This window comes from Anabrus simplex, chromosome 1 (assembly GCF_040414725.1).
Source record: "Anabrus simplex isolate iqAnaSimp1 chromosome 1, ASM4041472v1, whole genome shotgun sequence".
NCBI lineage: Eukaryota > Metazoa > Arthropoda > Insecta > Orthoptera > Tettigoniidae > Anabrus > Anabrus simplex.
In genome coordinates this window covers 965,063,698-965,089,487 of record NC_090265.1, presented here as the reverse complement: position 1 = coordinate 965,089,487, position 25,790 = coordinate 965,063,698, and the positions used below count along the sequence as shown (strand labels likewise).

The window sequence follows — 25,790 nt, the reverse complement described above, 5'->3', positions numbered from 1 at the left end:
TAATGGCCACATGGTTTTCCATTTTCACACCAGGCAATTGCTGGGGTTGTTCCTTAATTAAGGCCAGGGCCGCTTCCTTCCCACTCCTAATCCTTAACTATCCCATTGTCACCATAACACATATCTGTGTGGTGCAACACAAAGCAAAATTATAAAATTGTAAAAAAATAATAATAATAAAAATTTTGTATCGTAATCTACATACCTTAAATGATAATTTTCTGTACTGCATATAAACTAAGGCACATTGAATTGATCAAATTGACATAAAGGTCAGTCCTTTTACATTTTACAGGTACCATAACATAATGTATACTATAGTTGCAAATGCTGATTATACATTAATTTCTGAGATTTTATGGCATACATGTTTCAGTTTGACTTGTTCATCTGTTTATCTTTCTTCAAATATTACTTTATAGACCTATTTATTATCCTATATTTTATTGATTTATTATAATTTCTGTACCATATCCCTATATAGAATGATAGAATGTTGTACCATTTCTATTTCATTTTTCATCTGACGTCCTTATTTTCCTTACTGTTATTTAAAGATTATATTTCTTTCAGATATGTTACAATCAACAGTCTAGCTATTCCAGATACATTCTGCTCTGTGGATCCTGATTCAGGATACCAATGTCCTGTTGGCATGAAATGTATGAAACTTGAATTTTCAAGATACACTATGGGATTTAATGGATTTGATGAATTTGGTAAGTAATTAAGTGTACAGTATATTAAGTAGGAAAGGGAGATTTAAATTCTTACTTTGAATACTCCCCTGTTCACAGAGTCCCAAAACTTTGTTAATTGCTTGCCAACCAAGTGTTGTAGCACGAGTAGGTTGGCAAGTCTGCAGAACTATGATCTTGGTAGTGACCTGCTAGGAATTGCATTTTTTTAATCTGTTGGTTGGCATTTCATGTTGTGTTGAGTGCTACGTTGTTGTATATATTTTGCAAAGCTGTTGCTCAGGTTTGAAATGGTTACATCATCATCATCATCATCATCATCATCATCATCATATTATTATTATTATTATTATTATTATTATTATTATTATTATTATTATTATTATTATTATTATTATTATTATTATTATTATTATTATTATTATCATAATAATAATATTGGGCCAGGTAGGATTTGAGTGGACTATATGCCTCTATCAAACTCTTATCATTGTAGACTTCCTCTCCTTTAATATCTTGTAATGTTGTTCTTGTTAGATCTTCTTTAATTTGGTCTAGCCACTTTCTTTTGGGACGTCCAGTAGGTCTCTTTCCAGGTACCTTCCTTTACAAGTGCTGTCTGGGAATACATATCTCCGACATTCTTTGTACAGGGCCAAACCATTTCAGCCTTGCAATGTGCAGTCTTTTTTCATTGTTAAGTTCACCTGCATATCTCTCCTAATACAGTTGTTTCTGATTCTGACTCTTCCTCATCTTCTGCATAACAAATCTCAAAAATTTAATTTCACATATGTGTAATTTGCTACTGTCACTCTTCAATAAGACACAACTCTCTAAGCTGTATGTCATAATTGGTAAAAGGTATGCTTTGAACATTGTCTGGTTAGCTCCTACGGGAACTGTATTATCCCAAACCAGATTCTGCTCTTGGTAGAAAAAAGTAGAGCCCTTTGATATTCTGTTTTGAACTTCTAGGTGAGCACTCCCACGATTTGAGATTGCACTTCCAAGATAACGAAATCATTCCACACATTTAATTATTTCGCCATCATATTTTAGGTTATACTGGGCAGATGTTCTACTCATTTTCTATCCCACTGTTTTCTGCTTACTAAGAGTTAATTTACTCATTAACCTTGTTACTCCAGCAACCCAACTTCCTCTGCACCTCTTGCTCTGTCTCTCCTCAAATGGCAACATCATCTGCAAATACTAATGCGTTCAAATTTTTGGAGTCTACAGCTTTGATTTCCTTAATAATCATATCCATGAGAGCAATAAAAAGAAGTGGAGAGAGTGCACTGCCTTGTTGAATGTATCTCTTAGTTGGAAACCATTCTGATCTACAATTTTCTATTTGAAGACAACCTTTTTATTTTTTTATTTATTTTTTTTTTACAATTGGCTTTACATCACACTGATACAGATAGGTCTTATGGTGACGATGGGATTGGAAAGGGCTAGGAGTGGGAAAGAAGCGGCTGTGACCTTAATTCTTCCATCTGTTCTATATTTATGCATTGCCTAAGAGCGAGTGTTTATTAATATACTACTAATAGTATGAATTTAATAACCCAAATTCATTTTATTTTCAAATTACACTTTTATGAAACAAGGCTATATATTTATTTATGTCTTAACCGTCTTACTAATAAAAAGTCCTTGTACAGTTGTTTAACACTTGTATAGTTATACAGTGAATAAACCATGTATAAGCGTTGTGTATTTTTCTTACTAATAAACATGATATACGCAGTCGCCCAAATGCCTGGTGTGAAAATGGGAAACCACAGAAAACCATCTTCAGGGCTAACACAACTTTCACAATCTTCATATAACAATTGGATGTTACAGATTAAAGAATTTTCAGCCTTCAGTATATGTAAACATTTACACATTTTACTTATTGGCACAAATTTTCATAGGCCTTTTCTAAATTCAAGAACACAACAATCAGATCCTTTCTCCTTTTCCAGTATTTTTCCATTAGTTGTCTTATGGCAAAAACAAGGTCTACTGTTCCTCTGTTACATCAAAATCCATGCTGTTTTTCCTCAAATAAGAGCTCTATCTATGTTCTCAATTTTTTTGTCTGTCTTTTCTCTTATCTTGAGACTGTGAAAATAGGGTAATTCCTGTATAATTTGTACACTTTCTATTACTCCCTTTCTTCAACAATGGTATGATCGTTCCCTTCTTCCATTCATCTGGTATGGTATTTTCTTTTCAGATTACTTCTAGTGTTTGTTGCAAGCACTGTAGGCTCTCTATTCCTGGTGGCTTTCCTGTTTTCATGAGTTTCAAGGCATTTTCTGTTGGTGCACATGGAATGGGGCTTCTTATTCTTAGTTTATTTCATTAGATTCATTGATTTCATTTTCTTCCATCTCTTCTATATTTATGGATTGCCTAAGAGCGAGTGTTTATTAATATACTTCCAATAACATGAATTTAATAACCCAAATTCATATTATTTTCAAATTACACTTTTATGAAACAAGGCTATATATTTATTTATGTCCTAACCGTTTTACTAATAAAAAGTCCTTATACAGTTGTTTAACACTTGTATTTATACAGAGAATAAACCATGTATAAGCGTTGTATATTTTTCTTACTAATAAACGTGGTATACGCATTGTATTACTATACAGCATGTATACACTCGTTCCAAGTTGTAGGAATCTCTTCCTGCAGTTCACTGACGTATTTTGCATGTTCACCACCTTTATGAGCGCTTCTGCTGGTTATCTACCGGCAACATTTTCTGGAAAGTCGCGCAGTAGCACGGCATATCGAAAAGGCAGTGCCAACACAAAGTGAGACAGCTGAGAATTGGCTTATATTGATATCAACATTTCAATCAATCATTCACTACTGATCTGCATTTAGGGCAGACGCCCAGATGGCAGTTTCCCTGTCTGTTGTTATCCTAGCCTTTTCTTAAATGATCGCAAAGAAATTGGAAATTTATTGAACATCTCCCTGGGTAAGTTATTCCAATCCCTAACTCCCCTACCTATAAACAGATATTTGCCCCAATTTGTCCCCTTGAATTCCAGCTTGCTTGTATATTGAACACCATGAAAGAAATGGAAAAGCTTAAGAAAAGATCAGGAGCTCCTAACTGGGATAGTATGGAAAACGTAGGCAATTGTAATTGAATCAGTGAGTTGAAAAGGGTAAAAATGCAGATCAGTAGTGGTCGGTCGGTTTTATATTAGTGTTGACAAGGTGGACATTCATATTTTTAATGAGAGATGTTGCAAATACTGTCGTTATTCACAGTATTCAGCTGTTTATATGTAATAAGATTGAAGGCTGGTTGGACAGCTGCCATAGATGGCCTAGACGTCACTGAAGAGGTATACTGCAGAAATGAGGTAAGAAGTACTTTCCCAATGCTTTTCCGACCGAGCCAGAAGTTGCTATTACATATCAGTCTGCCAGCTCACTGATATTCATCTACCAACCAACCCAACACAAACAAACAAACAAACAAACAAACAAACAAACAAACAAACAAACAAACAAACAAACAAACCGGCCGACCATTTTCAAGAATTGAAGTTCTCTTCTTCGCCAGCTTAAACTACCATTACAAATCTCAAACCTTATTATTATAAACATTTCTTATAGTATCAGTTGGTTGGTTGAAACATTCCAAAATCCTTACTTTACAGGAGAAAGGAAAAACTGTTTTGTAGCTAAAAGAAAGGTTTAATCAAAAAAGTTTCCATTACACATTTATACATCATATATCTGCGTATTCAACTACAAAGTATGGAAATCATATTACGTACAGTTTTCAAGGTATACCATTTTTTTATGGCAAGGAACATATTCCTTTTTATACTCAAATTTGAGAAAGATCTTTGTTGAGGCAGATAATGTATAATAAACTCGCAATTTCAAAAGTCTATTAAGCAGTAACACATTATTACACAAAAATACGCCCAACCATAATTTCTTTTAAAGTTTTGCATTGTCATTCCGTCTCTTTAAACTGTTTTACTTTACGAAGATGTCTAGCCTTCATAACCTCTAAATGGTGTATGTCTTGTGTATGTTTAAAATATCGTGAAGATCATCAACATTATCGTCCATTCTTTCAATGTGTGTTCAATGTTAAATGGATAAGTCGAATATTTCACCATGATTATATTACTGCAGACAGTAAATACCACGAAAATAAACTGCTCACTCATTTCTTTTTCCGCTACTCACTGCTATACAACGCTTATTATACATGGGTCCTGGTCTGTATAAACAATTAAATTAATAAGTATAACAGATGTATACACATGAGGCTTGTACACCGTTTATTGGTAATGAATTTCACATAAACGGTGTATAAACCTTGAATGAAAGTTATACACCATTTATTAGTAAGACGGTAAGTCTGTACAGAGTTCTCCTCCATTTACAACAGACTTTATGAATGAATGGAAGAAATGAATGCCTGCATGAATGAATGATCGCATGACTGAATTGTATTCATGCATGCATGAATGAATAAAACCCTTCTCTCCCAGTCAGCAGTGAGCATTCGTAATTAAGTGAGTAATTGGGTGAATGAATGAATGTTTGAATGAACGAATTAAGTGAATGCTATTGGCCTATAGTTATGGAATCCCCATTCTCTTTTATTTAACAGTTTGTGAAAATAGTTCTTTATTACTTCTCTTATTTCTTCTACTTTCCGGAAAATAGTTCCATCCTCTGTTTCAATTGCCTTAATATCATCTCTGGCCGATCTACTCTTCAATATTACATACAACATTTTTTTATTACTTTATGGTCCTCTTTGAGTTTTTCTGTGGATGTCCCAGCTTTTTAATTTTCTCTTCCTTAACAATTCTTTTTACTAATAATTTCTTATCTCTATATTCTTATTCGTGGTCAGCTAATTTTTGGTGATCTTGTGGTATGATACCTTACATTTGTTTTTGTTTTTAAACATCCTTATTTTTTTGTGCTGCTTTTGATCTTTGGTAACCATTTTCACTTTTTCACTCCACCAGCTAGTTTCTTTCTCTTTTATGTTTCCTTTAGTTTTGCCACATACTTCTACTGCGCAGTCCACTAATGTTGTTTTGAACATGTTATATTCTTCCTGAGCACTTCGTGTTCCATTTCTTGGTAGCTCTTTTATTATCAAGATTTTGAAAGCCATTTTATTTACTTCATTTTGCAATTTCCGCTCCTTTATTCTGGGTGCTTTTCTTGTAATTACTGTATATACTACCTAATAGTTCAAGTCAGCTGCTAGGAGTCTGTGATCTCTATCTAGACACTCAGTGGGGATAACTTTAGTGTCTCTGATGCTTTCTCCTAATAGTTTATCTGTTATCACTTAGTCAATTACTGGTTTAGATCTTCTGTCACAGCTGTATCTGGTTATTTTATGAATATCTTCTTTCTGTCTTGTGCAATTTATCATTGTAAAATGCACTTTATGGAAACATCAAATGATGAACATTTAATGACCAAGGGGAGTGTAAGAAGGAAGAAGTTTTAAGTCAGCATTTCATTAAGATTGTTGGACATGTGGATAATGTGCAGGTAGAGCAGGTGACTAATATGAGTAAAATGCTGAAATTTATGTATGATGGTTTAATTTTTAATTTTTTGCAAGTTGCTTTACTTCACACTGACATAGTTAGGTCTTATGGCGACGATGCGACAGGAAAGGGCTAGGTATGGGAAGGAAGCGGCCGTGGCCCTAATTAGGGTACAGCCCCAGCATTTGTCTGGTGTGAAAATGGGAAACCACGGAAAACCATCTTCAGGGCTGGCGAGAGTGGGGTTCGAACCCACTATCTCCCGAATACTGGATACTGGCTGCACTTAAGCGACTGCAGCTATCGAGCTCGGTATGTATGATGTTAAAGATAAATACAAAAAGATACAAAAGTTGAAAGCTAGAAAAGCAGCTGGAGTTGATAAGATTTGTGGAGTATAGGGTATCTGAAGTATGATTTGATTACTGTTGTGTGAAGTAGCTATGCCAAATAAATGGAGAGTTGCTATAGTAGCCGCAGTGTACGAAGGAAAGGGTGACAAACATAAAGCGGATAATGACAGGCCAGTGAGGTTGACACATTGCATGTAAGCTCTGGGAAAAGCATTCTTTCTTATAAAGTAAACTCGTGTCCTCATCCCGAGGTGGTGTAGCTCTTTTCAGGCATATCCCCATTGGAGGTGAGCTGCGTGTACCATTTCAACCACATACCAGCCCTCCTGCCATTCTTAAATTTCTAGCAGTACCGGTAATCAAACCCAGGCCCCCGAGGAGGGCAGCTAATAATGCTAACCGATACGCTACAGAGGCGGATATTCTTTCTTATTATAGTTGGCATGTTGGCAAAATTACTGATTTCATAGAAGGCAGTTTGGGTTTAGGAAAGGTTACTCCATTTAGGCTCAACTTATAGGATTCCAGCAAGATATAGCAGATATTTTAGATTTAGCGGATCCGGTGGACTATATCACTATTGACGTATGGGGCACTACTGAAAAATATTAGGGCTGTTGACTAGACAAAAGAGTGATTGAATGGATGGCTACATTTCTAGAAAATAGAACTCAGAAAATTAGAATATGTGTAGCATTATCTGATCCTGTAATGATTAAGAGGAGGTTCCGCAAGGATGTATTATTGAACCTTGTTTGGTGGATTTATTTTACAAGCCACTTTTACGTCGAACCGACGCTGTTGAGAGTTGGAGTTAAGATGTGCTGACGTCAAGAATGGTAGCAGTGATGGTTCATCCATGCTCTTTCATTTTTTAAAAAAATGTTTCCTTTCTTTTTTCTTTGTACTTATATTAACAAATAAAGATGGCTTCTTACTTGGGACTGAGAAAAGACGTTTTATGATTTTTATATTCATTAAAGATTACACTAGAATTAAAGCTGTATTTGAAAAACCTACAGCCTGTTTTCCAGTCATTGACCGGGTCAGGGATGGAATGAATGAAGCCCCATCTTGTGGCAAGAATAGGAGTTGTGCCGACTGCCGAGGCCTGATGCATAGAATTAAAGCTATGTTTGAAATATCTAAAGACAACTATGTCACTTTTATCGAACGTGATATGCTGATGAGCATATATAACAAAAAGTAATTGGACACTGTGACAGGATCTACTTACCGTAGTGACAAGATCTTGACGCAACAGTGAATTCAATTTCCATTAACGAAGATGTCAAGGTACGTAGAATATGGAAGACTTACAACGAGAATTAGTTTGTGCTATCAAATTAAGAAAAGTGACGCGAAATGCATTCACTCGACAGTCAAACACTATCAACAGTGAAGTTGTCGAAGAGAATGTCGGAGCCATATAATTCAATGAAATTTCAAGGAAGGTCCAAGTTTCCTTTTTGTTATTATAAAAGAAGAACTATAACAACTTGATGGTAAGGTGTTAAGTTTAAAGATGGATACTGGCCACACAGATATAGATGAAGAGGCTACTCTAGCTGATAACTACCAGATCCAGTTTCTGGAAATAGATGTGTATCAGTGAATTTTTAACCACGAAAAAGGATGTTCTGCAAAATGCAAACAGTGTTGGGAGTAGTGTGGACATGACACAGAAATGAAAGTTCAAGCTCCCAAAATTAGAACTTATGAAGTTTGATGGTGATGTGCAACAGTGGTTGAAATTTTGGAGTCAATTTGAGAAGACAGACAGAGACCCATACATCGCATCAGGGGATCAATTCCAGTGCTTAGTTCAAGTTACCGAGAAAACTTCCCATGCTAGAGAAGTTATAGAAAGTTTCCCTCCAACTGGAAAAAACTATACTAAAGCAATTGAATGTTTAAAGGCTAGATTTGGTAGGGAGGATCTTTTAGTAGAAGTGTGTGTAAGGGAATTATTAACTTTAGTATTAAAAAATGGCTCCACTATAAGTAACACGGTGTGTAATCTCCGTGACAATTTAGAGTCTAGGATACGATCTTTTGAAACACTAGGGGGTTACCACTGATAAATGTGCAACTTTGTTGTATCCTTTAGTAGAATCCTATATTATTATTATTATTATTATTATTATTATTATTATTATTATTATTATTATTATTATTATTATTATTATTATTATTATTATTATTATTATTATTATTATTATTATTATTATTATTATTATTATTATTATTATTATTATTATTATTATTATTATTATTATTATTATTATTATTATTATTATTATTATTATTATTATTATTATTATTATTATTATTATTATTATTATTATTATTATTATTATTATTATTATTATTATTATTATTATTATTATTATTATTATTATTATTATTATTATTATTATTATTGTCGTCGTCGTCGTCGTCGTCGTCGTTGTTGTTGTTGTTGTTGTTGTTGTTGTTGTTGTTGTTGACCACAAATCATACAGATTATATGGATGGTATAGCGAAAAAGGGTAAGCCCCTTCTACATTAGTTGCTTCACAGACCTACTAAGCTAATATATACAATAATTACATTTTTCACATATTTACACTCGTACGGTAATTCATTCGCAGGACAACTATGGTCACTATTTGCCACACCGTGCCGCTATTAAGGAAAATAGAACTACTAAGGTACATCATCAGGTCAGTAGCCAAACAGAATGGTTTCAATAATGCTTTCATCAATAGAATAATTTATAATGTCAAACACAAACCTGCATCATACCTAATCAGAGAAACAAAAAGAAAAAGTGAATTCACAACTTTCACCTTCAGCAATCAAAATATCCATCAAGTACATAGTTTTTTCAAGAAATATGATCTCAGTATAGCTTTTAAAGTGAACAACAGTAATTTTCTGTTTCATAACTCCAATATGGTTAATCAGAGCAATAAATTCAGCAAAGACTGAGTTGATCATTTTCCGTGTTTCAGTCTCAGAGATGTGGGTTCATGTCTGCTCCTCACTTCTTGTGACCAGCAAGGCATTTTTTTTTTTTTTGCTAGGGGTTTTACGTCGCACCGACACAGATAGGTCTTATGGCGACGATGGGATAGGAAAGGCCTAGGATTTGGAAGGAAGCGGCCGTGGTCTTAATTATGGTACAGCCCCAGCATTTGCCTGGTGTGAAAATGGGAAACCACGGAAAACCATCTTCAGGGCTGCCAATAGTGGGATTCGAACCTACTATCTCCTGGATGCAAGCTCACAGCCGCGCGCAACGCATTTAGCAAGTTTCCAGGGTCATATTCATTTTATACCAATATATAACATTTTCTTTCTGAATAAAATGCCTCTGAAACTAATAAATACAGCATTAGAATATGACCAGCATGAATGTATGATTAAACATAATTAGTGCTTGTACCTGCTTGCAATTCATTAATTCTCTTTATAATCAAGATTTTCATTTAGATGCTTTACATCATTGAATGTAGTTTGGATACCATGTTTCTTCAGACTACTACTTATTTTTGCAACTGATTGAAGAAAGTAGTAGTCTGAAGAAACATGGTATCCACTCCTTTCAGGATGAAGATAGGTACAGTATCCTGTGTAGAGAGATACAGTGTGATTGTAGGAATGATAAATCACAGTTCATCCACAGCATTTGCGAGGAAGTAGAACAAAACCAGAACCAAAATCAAACAAAGGATCTCTTCAATAATAATAATAATAATAATAATAATAATAATAATAATAATAATAATAATAATAATAATAATCGTTTGGCCTCAGCTGCCGTGTGCAGACATTTCAATTTGACGCCATCTGGCTGTCTGCTTGTCAATTTCGACGTTCCATTTCACTCTGGGCCTACTAGATGGCAGATAGAGTAAACCAGATCTTGGGCGTCTCTGGCTGAGATTTTAATGAATTTTATCAGGTAAACACCAAATGTGTCACCAGAGATCTTTTACATACTGATGTCATATGACATGGAGTGTTGAATGGACTTTTTTCCGCCATTCAAAAATCCGACTACCTCTGTCGGGTTTGAACCTGCTATCTTGGGATCCGGAGTCTGACACTCTACCGCTGATCCACAGAGGCAGCTATCTCTTTAACAAAATCAATAGCATCAACTCGTCAATTTAAACCACACACATGGGTTATAGAAGACGAGAATGGACGCCTAATTGGAGATAGAAAAGAAGCGCTAGGGAGGTGGAAACAATACTCTGAAAAGCTGTACTCTGGAAGAAATGATGATGTAGCAGTCCAGCAACCAGGAGGGGCTTCTGCATTGAAACCTTCCATTCTACAAAGGGAAATCAAGAACGCCATTAACAATTTGAAAGAAAAAAAATCCCCTGGACTGGATGGTATTTCTGGAGAGATGCTTTTTTTTTTTTGTTGTTATTTGCTGTACGTCGCACCGACACAGATAGGTCTTATGGCGACGATGGGACAGGGAAGGGCTAGGAGTTGGAAGGAAGCGGCCGTGGCCTTAATTAAGGACAGCCCCAGCATTTGCCTGGTGTGAAAATGGGAAACCACGGAAAACCATCTTCAGGGCGGAGAGATGCTTAAAGGAAAGGGTGAAGAAGGCTTGTACGTGATGCACTCATTGTGTGAGAGGATATGGATGACGAGAGAATGGCCAAAAGATTGGACAAGCTCTCTCTTAATTCCCTTGCACAAGAAAGGGTCAGCCAGGAAGTGTTCCAACTATCGTACAATTGCTCTGATATCTCATGCAAGTAAGATTTTATTGTATATCATAAACCACTGCCTCAAGTCTTACATAATGCCTTACATATCCATTAAGCAAACAGGATTTGTTGCAGAAAAAGGAACATAAGAACAGATTTTTAATATGAGGCAAATTATTGAAAAATCTTGTGACTTCTGTGTTCCTGTACTAATATGCTTCCTTGACTACAAGAGAGCTTTTTATTGTGTTGTCTGGAATAAACTGTGGCAGGTTCTTGGTGAAATTGGCATTCCACAACATCTAATAGCATTACTGAAAAGTCTGTATGGAAACAACATTGCAACTGTAAAGGTAGATGGCAACATCACAAATACTTATAAAGTTTTTAGAGGTTCCACCCATTCAATACAAAGCAATGTTGCCTGAATGTATTACAACATATTAACTTTATTTATCAGTAATAGTTTCGGCGTTTCTTTAGCGCCATCATCAGCTGCGAGAAAGTCATGAAAAACTGGCAATTAATATTAAATATACATCAACATTTTTGTACAACTAACTCCTATAGACCTTATATTAAAATATATATTTAGATAAAATACGAAGTTATTGTCTCATATTTCTACAAGTTCACAAACTTGTGGGTCAAATGTCACAATTAAAAACAATCTGAAGGAAAAGAAATAAGGTTTGTGTGCATTCAAAGTTTTTCATCTTGGGGTACTGAGTTTGATCTTGCTTCTTGTTTACTTGGTATTGCTTGAATTTTTTTCTTTTTTTTAACACCTTGTGTGTCAGTTTAAATAGCACTGGCTTCAAGGTTGAATATACTGACTGAGTTAAAAACTGTATAATTTCAAATTTGTTGGTGTTAAAACACTAAATTGTTCAGTTCGAACTTATATTACATTAATAAAACTAAATTACACCAAAATCTTATTGTGCTTGCGTTCATTTGTAATTTTATATACTAAAATGTGCCATCCTCTAAAAATTTTGATTCCTGTATCAGAATGTTTACTATGCTTGGCTGTGCCGTTGTGTGTAACCTGATAAGGAGGAAACGTACAAATGTGTCCCGAAGATGTTAACATGGACTATGTTTCTCATTTCAATATCGGAAACCTGCAAATGATGAAAAACCCAAAATTAACGAAGGAAGGCAAGATATAAACTGTATCAATTGTTAAGCTTATTTGCAGGCCTCACCTCAAACAGCTGTAGACCTAACGTGGCTAAGAAATTGTTTAACAGATTTAAGAACTTAAAAATTAAAATTTCCAAGATCTCTAAAGACATGCTTATGTTTGGTTGAATAAATAATTGTCTTCCATTAATAAGTGTATTGACAAGGCTGATTCAAATATAACTATTTTAAATATTTCTATACTGCATTCATACTAGTCAATACGGATCATACAATCATTTTAACCTATCATGGTTAAGATTATCAACAGTGAGTATGCCAGCCAGGCTAAGAAATTGTTTAACAGATTTAAGAACTTAAAAATTAAAATCTCCAAAATCTCTAAAGGCATCTTTATGTTTGGTTGAATAAATATTTTTCTTCCATTAATAAGTGTATTGGCAAGGCTGATTCAAATATAACTATTTTAAATATTTCTATACTGCATTCATACTAGTCAATATGGATCATACAATCATTTTAACCTATCATGGTTAAGATTATCAACAGTGAGTATGCCAGCCAGGCTAAGAAATTGTTTAACAGATTTAAGAACTTAAAAATTAAAATTTCCAAAATCTCTAAACGCATCTTTATGTTTGGTTGAATAAATATTTTTCTTCCATTAATAAGTGTATTGACAAGGCTGATTCAAATATAACTATTTTAAACATTTCTATACTACATTTGTAGCACAGTGAGTTTTGGCTTGCTTGTGTCATGTGTATAAAGTAGAGAGGAGTTGAGGAGGGGCATTAGGGGTTAGCAGGGAGAATCGCCTATGGAGCGATAGTTATGAAATGAAATAGTTAGAAATGAAAAACTATTACGTAAAGCACGAAGAACAGTAATATTTCTTGGAAATCTTATATTTGTAAACAGTGTTGTCAAGAAATCGAATAGAACTAGGTTTTTCAGAAATTTCATTCAGATTAAGATTAGCATTAAAATACTGATCTAAGTGTATGAAGCACACCTCTATAACATCAAGCAAAGGCCCCTTGTTTAGCGTCTCCAAAATCTCAAGGTCTTGCTCTTGCAAGTTTGCTACAGTAATAAAATTTTTTTGAGGAAATCCAAGTGCGATGATCCCTGAATCAGCAGTACCAACCAATTAAAAAAAAAGGCACAAGACCTCAATACCACCGATTCCATCACACAACATTACAAAAATACAATTACACACAAACACACCAGTGCAGTGACCCCTAAATCAAGCAGTACCCACAAAAGAGAAAAAAAAGGCAGAAAATGATCTCAAGTACTCTTGAATCCATCACACGACAATGGGACTCTATTAGAACCAATACCGTACTCCCAAGAGGAATAGCCTCTCAGCACCTTAAGTCTAAGTCTCAGTACAAGGCACCGAAGACAAACACAAATGATATCCAATATTTACAACTATTTACAGATATGGCGGGACAGATAACGTGGCTCATTATAGAATTTTGAAAATATTACTCAGTCCACAAATTTAGAAGATACGAAACTACACACCGAGAAAATCAAATGAAACTAGATTAATTAAAGAGAATTAATTGACAAACTTTTACTAAATCATAACATCTGCAAAATTTTACTACAAATTTTAATAACACGTTTATAATCACTGAAGCACAATCTTGATGACCTGTGAAGCAACAACAGATTAAACTGAAATTAATAGCTCGGAATACTGATACCAAAATAAACATTTGAAGAAAATGTTCCCAGTACATAATTTTACAATAACAATGGACACTATTCTCCATCTAGTCACCTAATATTGGACCAAAGATTGGAGAAGAATCTCATATCAGATGCACACCAGATTTCAAATATGTCATGAACAGAAGTGCAGATCCATAACCCGTGAAAATTCGCCATTACGGCCTCAGCTGAAGCTGGTCTATAAATATGGTGAGCACGAGTCACCCTATGAGACTATCCCAGTCCTCGTAGAACCCTCCCTAGCACGTATAGGAATACATGGGTAAATAAAAATACGTGACAAGGAAATAGACACACGATGAAAAAGCTGAACAGACCATCTAGGAACATTTTCACGCAGATTAAGAGACCCCATAATCTCTACTCTGATTGGAGAATTTAGTAACTGGCTGGGAACCGCCCCAAATAGTCCCATACCTACTTGGAAATGAACCCAGGTACACTAGAAGACCGAACACAACACATATACAGAATTTAGATATACACTGAGCCAAAACACGACGTAAAAGATAATTTTAAAGATCACACACATAGAATAATGCGAAAGAAACCACAACAGGCGACAAGATATAAATTTAGAAAATAATTTGCCACAACACGAAATTTACAAAAGAGAATACACTCAAAATACCGACTAAAAATTATGATCTTTAACGTAAAAATTAATGCCAAAAATTTACGAAAAGAGTTGTTTCAGAAAATCTAATGAGACTCCATGCTATAAATGAACCCGAACTCGATGATTAGTACGACAATTAACGCTACAATTTACGTCATCTTGAAGAAGAGCAAACGGAATGTGTCACAATATAACTCTAGGTTAACTCTCAGTGGGTCAAGCACTCAGCTGTCTTCAACACAGATACTTCAGCTGTTCGAGAGATAACGTGGAGTCAGACTAGGAAGTACAGCATTTGGCATAAATTAATGACATAGCCTAAAGCAACTGGTGGTCACACAGATGTTACGATCGAAACACGGATCGAAGAAACTAAGTTAATGAATACACATTGAAATTTATAACCGAAAAAATTAATCAAAACACTGCACACGCAACGTGATAATATAACTTTAAGGAAACTCGTGGTCAGCAGAAGGCTTGCCACCAAGAAAACTTAATGAAAATTGACAATGAAACAGAAAGAATATGTTTGTCGTAGGTATGACATCGTAACCAGTAAAAAGCCTTTAATTATTATCTTTAATATATTTTAATTATAGTTTATTGAATGCTAAATTATCTTTTATTAAATGTTAAACATGACTAGTACATGGTTTCCCTGTAAATTTAGTCAGGTTGGACTCAAAGGCAAGTGATGGACTGCGAGTGACTGTTGGGCCCCGAGGTGGAGTCGGTGAGTTCAAGAGAGTGTATGTTATAGTGCGCGAGTCAATGTTGTTGATATCTGTACTTGTTAGAATCGACTTCAGGGTACTCCGCTATTAAGAGTTGCAGTGCCACTTGCTAGTATGCATAATTGTGTGTTGTGACTTACCGTGTAAATAAAGTAATTTATACAAGGAAGTGAACGTGTTTCGTGTGATATTTATTTACGTAAAATAAAATTGCATTGCAGAATGTTATGTTATGGATAGTGACTTACCATTTCCTCCAACCATTAATTACAGGGTGAAACACATCAACACAAACTGTACATCGCAGAACGAATAACACATTCGACTGCCTCATCTGGAAATAATAGGAAGCTCCCTCGTAATGTCTTGAACTCAAGCAAGAATCATGAAAAACAAATAAACAGGGATTAGTAATGCACACGTAACAATTACAACCTATTTAAAAAACATGCCATCAATTAATTTACACTTCTCGTAATTACAGCAACGTAAAAAGCAGCATAAAATTTTGAATTTTTACTAAGGATAATCACCGCGTGCCTCGTTTTCTTTCACAACTCATGCTCTGCTATCAATGTAGCAGCAATTTCCTGTCTACATAATAATCATAGTGATAAAATAATAAAATAGAAAAATATGAAATATGAAATTTAAAGAAAGCAAATTTAATGCCAAATTCGCGTTGTGCACACTTTTAGCTTACAGGTCTAACAAACGACAATTACGGAAGGATTGTGGAATGAACCATAATGAGGATATGAGATCGTATCTTGTTGTGGTGAAAGGTAAACACACGGCAACTACCCTTAAAAAACATATATATTAAACAAATTAAAATATGACATTAAAGAAAAGGAGGCCAGCTAAATTTGGGAAATAAAACACAAGTACCCTAAACTGGAATACATACTTACATAGAAAACTACAGCTCTTCTGATAGGGGATTGCACAATTTTTAAATTTACATAGGTTACGAATTTAGAACAAAAAAAAAAGTAAAAACTTAAAATTGGTGAATGTGGAAATCTAGAGGAAAACTCCGTTTCGTGAAAACAAATTACATTACCACCGAAAGTTACATTAACAAGAAAAGGGCGAAACACAAGAATTAATTTAAATGAAGAAAAAAGCAATAACATTGCACTTACCGTAAGAGACTGGGGACCCAAAGCGGGATGGATGCAAAGTGCATCCTCCTGTTGAGGCGATCAGAATTCAAAGACGCGGACAGTAGACTTGACTCTCAAGAGGAGCCCGAATTCAGAAATCGTACGATTACAAGGTAACCAGTGAAAACATGGAATTTCCCTAGACCTCCGTATTCACCAATAGAAAAGGTCGTTATTCCAACCAATAAAAATACATTTCCTTATATGGGCAAGTTCAAGGGAATTAATAGTTCACATTTTCCTAAGAAGGCCTAAATATTGAATCTTAATAATAGTAGTAGTAATTAGCATACTTCTTCAGTCCAAATCTACAATTATAAATTATAAATTTAAACATCATACTTAGCCAGATTTGAAACAGATTTTATAATCACAAAATGAATCATTTCTTGATGACCGTTCACCCACAGGGATGATGACTTTGTCCTTGATGTCTTTTCCTGAAGATCGTTCACCCACAGGTCGCAGGTTTAAACTCCACTGTCGGCAGCTCTGAACGTGGTTTTCCGTGGTTTCCCATTTCCACACCAGGCAAATGCTGGGGCTGTACCTTAATTAAGGCCACGGCTGCTTCCTTCCCACTCCTAATCCTTTCCTATGCCATCGTCGCCATAAGACCTATCTGTCGGTGCAACGTAAAGCAAATTATAAACAAACAAAATCTAGAAAATAGAACTTAGAGAATTAAAGTAGGTGAAGCGTTATCTGATCCTGTAATGATTGAGAGGGGTTCCTGCAGGGCAGTATTATTCGACCTTTATGTTTTCTTATGTATATAAATGATATGATTAAAGATATGGAATCACAGATAAGAATTTTTGCAGATGACGTTGTACTGTATAGGGTAGTAAATGAGTTGCAGGATTGTGAGCGACTGCAGGGGGACTTAACACTATGCGCTCAGCGGTAGTAGTATTACTACCACACGGCGTGCGCCTGAGTGCCGCTGTTAGTAATACTACTACCATGAAATTTTAAATTCAGCCACTCAATAGCTATTCACGTTATCAAATTAGTTTTCTTTTTAATGTGCTGTTGTATTCCTTTACTATCAATAACTGGTGTTATCGATCGATAGTGATTGGTGGTGCACTCTAGAGACAATGTTTTGTAGCCATGTGCGCTCAGCTAGATCTTATCTCATTGCTGACATACATACTCGTTGTGCACTCCAGTTAGATAGGCTCAAAGTTATGCGCATAAGTTCTAATGATGGATTATATTACTTCACAGATTTAGAATGAAAGTGTAGTAAGTCAACAGTCTGCAATCATCTCTCAAGTTGTCAGTTTATGCTGTATATTGAGATACGGGTATACATGTATATGCTGATTACTGCACATGATGATGATGATGATGTGATTGAAGTACCCGCAGCAAGAGGGCACCATGAAAAATCCAAACCATCAGCAGTAGTGGACTATAACAAATTCAAAATTGATGTTGATAATTCCGACCAATTGCTGGCACGTTATGCATTCACAAGGAAGTCAATCAAGTGGTGAAAAAATTATTCTTCCATCTGTGTGATCTTGCCATAGTGAATGTATACTGTACTGTAAGGCTTGTTCACAAAATCTTCCCCTATTGAAAGTTTGTGATGTTTGGTGGATGTCTTGGTGAGCGTCATCTGTGGTAAGGCTAGTAGGTAGAGATCATTTTCCACACAGAATACCGGCAGTGACCATGAAGAAGGAAGGACACATGCAGCATACGTGCAAGGTTTGTTATGACAAGTTCAAACACAACACTGGCCATGCTGTGAAGAAAATGACGACTTTATATTGCTGTAAACCTGACATAGGTCTTTTGCATAGGAGAATGTTTTGAGTGTTACCATACTACAGCTACGTATTGGGAATAACAATGTGTAATTCTGTCGTTCAGTGACTGAAAACTATCAAACATTTCTGAGTGAATTAGAAATTCAAGTGCGTTAACAAAGACAACAGAATGCACCAATATTGTAGCCTGAGTTTGTTTCCAATGCTGGATGTAAGCATTTTGGAATTTATTGCATGTGATAGTGCACTTTTCCTAGAATATGTATATGGAATTGTTTATTTATATTCCAAAAACTGACAGAACTATGATTTTTTTCCTGAGAGTTTAAAATGTGCCGGCATTCATCCGGACTCATAGTGTCAACCCTTTCAGGACTGGACACATTTAAGATGAGTGCCCCCAAAAAGACCAGCTGTTTACCAGGTGCTGTGGTGAAAATTACCAAGGCAATGTAAAGCAAATTATAAACAAACAAAAATCTAGAAAATAAATAGAAAATAGGTCTCTTTTAATTAATCAGTAGCATAGGTTGTAATTAAGATTTTTATATTTTTAATACATTGTGTACGAAAACCATCCTCCCTAGAAAGAAAACCAGATATTTTGAATATAAGGAGTTTTAGGTTTAGTCTATTGATGAAATATCTTCATGTTTTCTATTAATCTATTATGGCCATAGGCAATATATCGTCAGTTGCCAGTGGCATATATTGGTCTGAAGATCTGGGCTACCACTCAGCCTATTAAAATACAAAACATAAAATTACTTTTTTTAAATCTTATCTATTTATATGTGAAGTCGAGATGTCTAGTTTGGGATGAGAAATTCCTTGATGATGTCGTCAATGAAGTTGTAGTCGGGCCATTTGCTAAGCTTCTGAAGAAAGGATATTTCAACTCTTCATTGCAGGAAACATTCTTTCTACAGATGCTGAGGTTGCTGGTATTATCACAATTAATGTTGCCAATTTTAGTACTTAAGGAATCACTTGCTTCAGTCTGTTTTTATATATAGCGGAAAGAATTTCATGAGCTCTTGTTTGAAGAAATCAGATACGTAGTAAAATTTCACTTTTTTTTTTTTTACAAGAGCATTATGTTGGTCAGTGTGCAGAGCATGTTGTTTATCTAGCTGTAAATCTATTATTTTATTACCAAAGTTACCGGAGTTCATGCTACTGCAAATGTGGGCCTTCGATTTATCATACTTTGGAACTGCCATGCAAAAAGAGTTCATGTTTGGAAACCCTTTCTTTGACCATACGTTAGCTTCATGACTAAATAACAACACACTGAGCGAGTTGGCCGTGCGGTTAGGGGCCCGCAGCTGTGAGCTTGCATTCGGGAGATAGTGGGTTCGAACCCCACTGTCGACAGCCCTGAAGATGGCATTCCGTGGTTTCCCATTTTCACACCAGGTCTCTTCCTTTTGTCACCATAAGACCTATCTGTGTCGGTGCGACATAAAATCATTGTAAAAGAAAAATAACAACGTGGCCAGCAGTACAGTTTAGACACCATATAACTGCCAGAAACCAATTCCATCTCTTATATGTACTGCAGGTGATATGAAATGACATGTATACTCACAATGTTTTCCTTCACATCAGCACACAATTGCAGTTCAGGCGTAGGACTTGTTATATTCATAATTTGAACTTTGTCACTGTATGGCTGAAGACAGCTGAAAGGAACTTTTAACAAACTCTTTATTATACAGTCATTGGCATTTAAGGCCCCACAGGTGTTTGTTCCATCATCTTCTCCCAAAACCAAAGCTGGCACAATTAAAACAAAACACTATAAGTAAAATCATAAAATTCTTCAGCATATAGACATTTAAACAAATCACAAATTGAAAATACTACAACTTCTTAAACATATTCACATCCATGTATGCAATAATGTGTATTTATTGTAGGCTATTTGTTGCTTTAAATGTTTTTAACTGGATAAGAAACTGCTAGCTGTAGTGGCAACCAGCTCGCTTTCAGTGCTGAGCCTGCACTGAACAAGTGTGGGTTAGGATCGAGGGGGAGAGGGGCATAAGGCTGTCGCTCTCCAGTCGTGGTTTCTACAGCATTGCCCCATTCACTACCCACTAACCATAATTTCTTTCGATAAAGAAGAATGCGCATGAATGTCACGATCGTTTGAATGCTCTGTTGTAACTATAATGAAGTGTTATTTATTTTTAATGTAATTTTCTTGGGCTTCCGCCGGTAGCCCGTAGATTACGCCCCTGTCAGTTGGTCTTTTTCACAAGGGCAAGCAGGTGCGATATATCTTCAGCTGGTCCTATAAGGGTTAAACAATGTAGTGAGATGGACAGCAGACAATGGTATGAATGTAAATAAGTCGTAAAGTCAAGTTGTAAATTTCACCAAGAGGAAAAGTCCTCTCAATTTTGATTATTGTGTTGATGGGGTAATTGTATCTCATGGGGAACAATGTAAGTACCTAGGTGTTAATACAGTATAAGGAATGATCTTCATTAGGGTAATAATATTAACGAAGTATTTAAGAAAGGTTACAGATCTCTTCACGTGGTTATGAGAGTATTTTAGGGGTTGTAGTAAGGATGTAAAGGAGGGGGCATATAAGTCTCTGGTAAGACTGCAGTTAGAGTATGGCTCCAGTGTATGGGACCCTCACCAGGACTAAATGATACAAGAATTGGAAAAAATTAAAACGAAAGCAGCACGATTTGTTCTGGGTGATTTCTGACAAAGGAGTAGTGTTACTAAAATGTTGCGAACTTTGGGCTGAGAAGAACTGGGAGTAAGGAGACGATATGCTCGACTATGCTGTATGTTAATTCAACAATGATACAAAAGTTTTTTGAGATCCTCCTATTCAACACACATTAGGTTCCTAAAAATTAAGATTTACATCTTGCCATCTAATTCAACGAGACTTGTTTCGCCCATTGTATGGTCATCATCAGCCGTAATGTCACGTCTAAATGATAAAGATCAGGATCCTGATTACTCTAGCCGTATTACAAAAAAAAAATACCATATTTACGTGAATAATCCCCACATATTTAAAAAAAAATTTGAGGCATGAAATTGGTGTGCAGGTTTTATTTGCGTTAAGGTTACCAACATGCTCCTGGCTCACCTAGTTTTTGATGCTGAGTGTACAGTTATGCTTTGTACAACCGTAGATGGAAGAAAGCTGTCCCCATATGTCATATTTAAATGGAAAACAATTCAGACTTTTAATTCTAAACTGACTTTACAGTTTTTTTTAAATAGTACCGTATTTTACAGAGTAATTTAAATTCAAAATTTCTCCCCGTCTTGATAGAACGCGTCTTCCGGAACATGCAGGGGTAGCTTTCTGCACTTTCACTCACTTCGGTGTGTCTATAGTGTGTTTCATAGTTGAAAATAGAGTGAAATCGTAATTTTTTTGTATTCAGCGTTTTAAGGAACGCCACAATATAACATAGCAGGCAGTACGCTGAAAAGCAGAATCCGCGAAAAATGGCAAGGGTTGGCATTTCTGAATTACAAGATGGCTGTTAATTCGAAATCACGTAATTGGAAGTCCAATTTCTGTTTTACGAAGACTTTGAATTAACGAGGTTTTACTGTTAAAATTGAAATAATTACTTCAATTTTAACTGTAATATTCTTCAATACGGAACAGTGACATTTTTAACTTTAAAGGTTTTACTGTATCGCAAAACTAACATCAGATTTCGCCGGTGTGTATATTTCAAGCGTTTACATTGCACGAAAAGAATTGTCCATCACCAGTCGTGTTACCGTCTTACTAATAAACGGTGTATAACTTTTATACAAGGTTTATACACCGTTTATGTGAAATTCATTACTAATAAACCGTGTAAAAGCCTCCTGTGTATACATCTGCTATAGCTATTCATTGAATTGCCCATACAGACCAGGACCCTTGTATAAGTGTTGTATAGCAGCGAGTAGCGGAAAAAGAAATGAGTGAGCAGTTTATTTTCGTGGTGTTTACTGTCTGCAGTAATATAATCGTGGTGAAGTATTTGACTTATCCATTTAACATTGAACACACATTGAAAGAATGGACGATAACGTTGATGATCTTCACGATATTTTAAACATAGAAGACATACACCATTCATAGGTTATGGAGGCTAGATATCTTCGTAAAGTAAAACACTTTAAAGAGACGGAATGACAATGAATAACCATAAAAGAAATTATGGTTGGGCATATTTTTGTGTAATAATGTGTTACTGCTTAATAGACTTTTGAAATTGCAAGTTTATTATACATATCTGCCTCTACAAAGATCTTTCTCAAATTTGAGTATAAAACGGGACATATTCCTTGACATAAAAAATGGTATAACTTGAAAACCGTATGTAATATGATTTCCATACTTTGTAGTTGAATACGCAGATATATGATGTATAAATGCCTAATAGAAACTTTTTTGACTTTCTTTTAGCTACGAAACAGTTTTTCCTTTCTTCTGAAAAGTATGAATTTTGGAATGTGTACCCTTTTCAACTCACTGATTCAATTACAATTGTGTTAAGTAGTCCGTACTATCCCAGTAAGGAGCTCTTGATCTTTTCTTAAGCTTTTTGATTTCTTTTGTGTCGTTCATTACTCAAGCAAGCTGAAGAAAGTTTGATATCAATATAAGCCAATTTCCAGCTGTCTCACTTTGTGTTGACACTGCCTTTTTGATATGCCGTGCTCCTGCACTACTTTCCGCAAAGTTTTGCTCGTAGATAACCAGCAGGAGCGATCATAAAGGTGGTGAACGTGCGAAATATGTCAGTGAACTGCAGGAAGAGATTCCTATGACTTGGAATGAGTGTATACGTGCTGTATAGTAATACCATGCATATACCACGTTTATTAGTAAGAAAAATACGTAACGCTTATACAGGGTTTATTCACTGTATAACTATACAAGTGTTAAACAACTGTATAAGGAGTTTTTATTAGTAAGACAGTAACTCTCCAGTAAAAAGAGACCAGGTGTGAGAAGTGTTTTAGACGTGGAGTGTGACGAACTTGTAAGTAATTTAGGAGACAAGAGACAACGAATCTTCCCATCTACAGGGAATGGAGCCTATTGCAAGTTCAGATTAAATGGAAATTCTAAGTTCGCATGAAGGGAATTAGATTCTTTTCCACCAATAGAGCATATAAAAAATCAGATCAAAAATTAGATGTATGGCTTTTCCGGCGTTTGCTCTATTAATCTAATTTTTGATCTGATTTTGATATGCTCTATTGGTGGAAAAGAATCTAATTCCCTTCATGGGAACTTAGAATTTCCATTTGGAATTGCTAGGCGGGCATTGGTTCCATTGTGGAGTTTTATCTCCCGTATGCAGTTATCAGACTGTGCTTCATAAATAAGCTTCTGATAAGTTCACCTGCATACACCCCAGCGTCAGTGGGTAGGGTCTGACACATCCCACTCTGAAGAGTCTAGTGTCAGACCTAAGACGAAACGCTGGTTAATAGAGCAAACGCCGGAAAAGCCATACATCTAATTTTTGATCTGAGTTCAGATTAATGAAATACCTGTCACGTAAGTAGGCCTACTTGCTCATTTTCATGGAAAATATATTTCATAATGGTGAAAATGTATTTTTATCATCTCAGGCAAAGCAGCTATATCCGTAAATTTACATGTTCATATTTGCGTAAAGATTCAGTAAGATCTATGATGGGGAGAAGTACCCGAAGGAATGGGAAATAGGATTTGTATGTCCAATATATAAGGGAAAGGGTAGTAAGAACAGTTTGAACAATTATAGAGGAATATCTCTGTTAGACTCCTTAAAGGAGAACACAACACAAAAATCAAGTTGCCTCAGAATCAAAGAGTGTATCGGACAGTGTTCAACTATATATTTGCTTTTGCTGTGTGCCACTCCGCAGGCCGGTGAACTAAGGAAATACGAGTAGCTGTGACGTCACTGCACTGTAAGCGCTGAGCGAGCCATCCAGTTGATTATTGCAGTACGCGCTCAGTCGTTCTTCCGTTTACTTGAAGTGTTGTTTGTTATAATAGTGCGGTGACTGTTTGTCGAAATGCCTTCCTGTAGTGTGTACGGCTGTAACAACACAACGAGTAGAAACCAAAAGTGTAGAGAGAAAGAAATACATTTCCATAGGTTTCCAAATCGAAGTAAGTCGCCTCGAAGGTTTAGCAGTTGGGTACAATTTTGCAAGAGGAAACACTTTTCTCCTGGTAAGGGAGCTACTGTGTGCTCAGTACATTTTAAAAATGCAGACTATGATGAAACGCAACTTTTGAAAATGAAGGTGATGCCTACGGAAAAGCTGCAAGGTCTGTTCCTTCAATAAGATGTCTGGCATCGACAGATGGAGATACTTCTCAGGCAGGAATGCTAATTCATACGGAAGCCGCTTCACAAAATACACTGTGGGAGTACTCGTCAGAAACTAAAATCAGCAGGACGGAAAGGTATGAGGCTAAAAGACGAAGGGAGTTTGTTGACACAGTATTAAACGAAAGTGATAATGATAATGATGTACATGGCGTTCAGAATGATATGAGTGAAAATATTTCACCAGACAGTCACGAATGTAGTGTAGAAATACATTGTGAGTTAGGAAGTGAAATAGCTAGAAAATACTTCGACGTTGCAACTTCCGGCACAGCCTTGAACAGTGACGTAATGAGAGAACAGTTGAATGACAGTTTCTATAAACCAAATGAAAGTGACAGTGAAAGTTATATTAGTGATACTGATAATGAACACACTCAGGACGATGTACATGTTACAGGTTCATATTGAGTTGGCCGTGCGTGTAGAGGCGCGCGGCTGTGAGCTTGCATCCGGGAGATAGTAGGTTCGAATCCCACTATCGGCAGCCCTGAAAATGGTTTTCCGTGGTTTCCCATTTTCACCCCAGGCAAATGCTGGGGCTGTACCTTAATTAAGGCCACGGCCGCTTCCTTCCAACTCCTAGGCCTTTCCTATCCCATCGTCGCCATAAGACCTATCTGTGTCGGTGCGACGTAAAGCCCCTAGCAAAAAAAAAAACCAGGTTCATATTTCTTTGTAGCAGGGACAAGTTTGCTCACACTCTTTGAAATTTGTTACATTTGTAAAAGAAAAGTGAAAAACATTTCATATTACATTAAAGGGACTATGTTGTGCATAAAATCACTTTGCGATTGTGGTAATAAAGTCTGTTGGTATTCTCAACCTATGGAAGGAAAGAAACCGGAAGCAAATGTCCTA

General features: G+C 35.8%; 1 protein-coding gene across 2 annotated transcripts in view; it reads left to right on the top strand.

The window, feature by feature from the left end:
* na (sodium leak channel non-selective protein na) overlaps window positions 1-25,790 on the top strand; it is a 711,066-nt gene that overhangs the window by 125,899 nt on the left and 559,377 nt on the right. For both annotated transcript variants that reach the window (XM_067148870.2, XM_067148869.2), the window contains exon 6: window positions 574-719. In XM_067148870.2, the coding sequence (XP_067004971.1) occupies window positions 574-719 (146 nt within the window). The remainder of the gene's footprint in view (window positions 1-573; window positions 720-25,790) is intronic.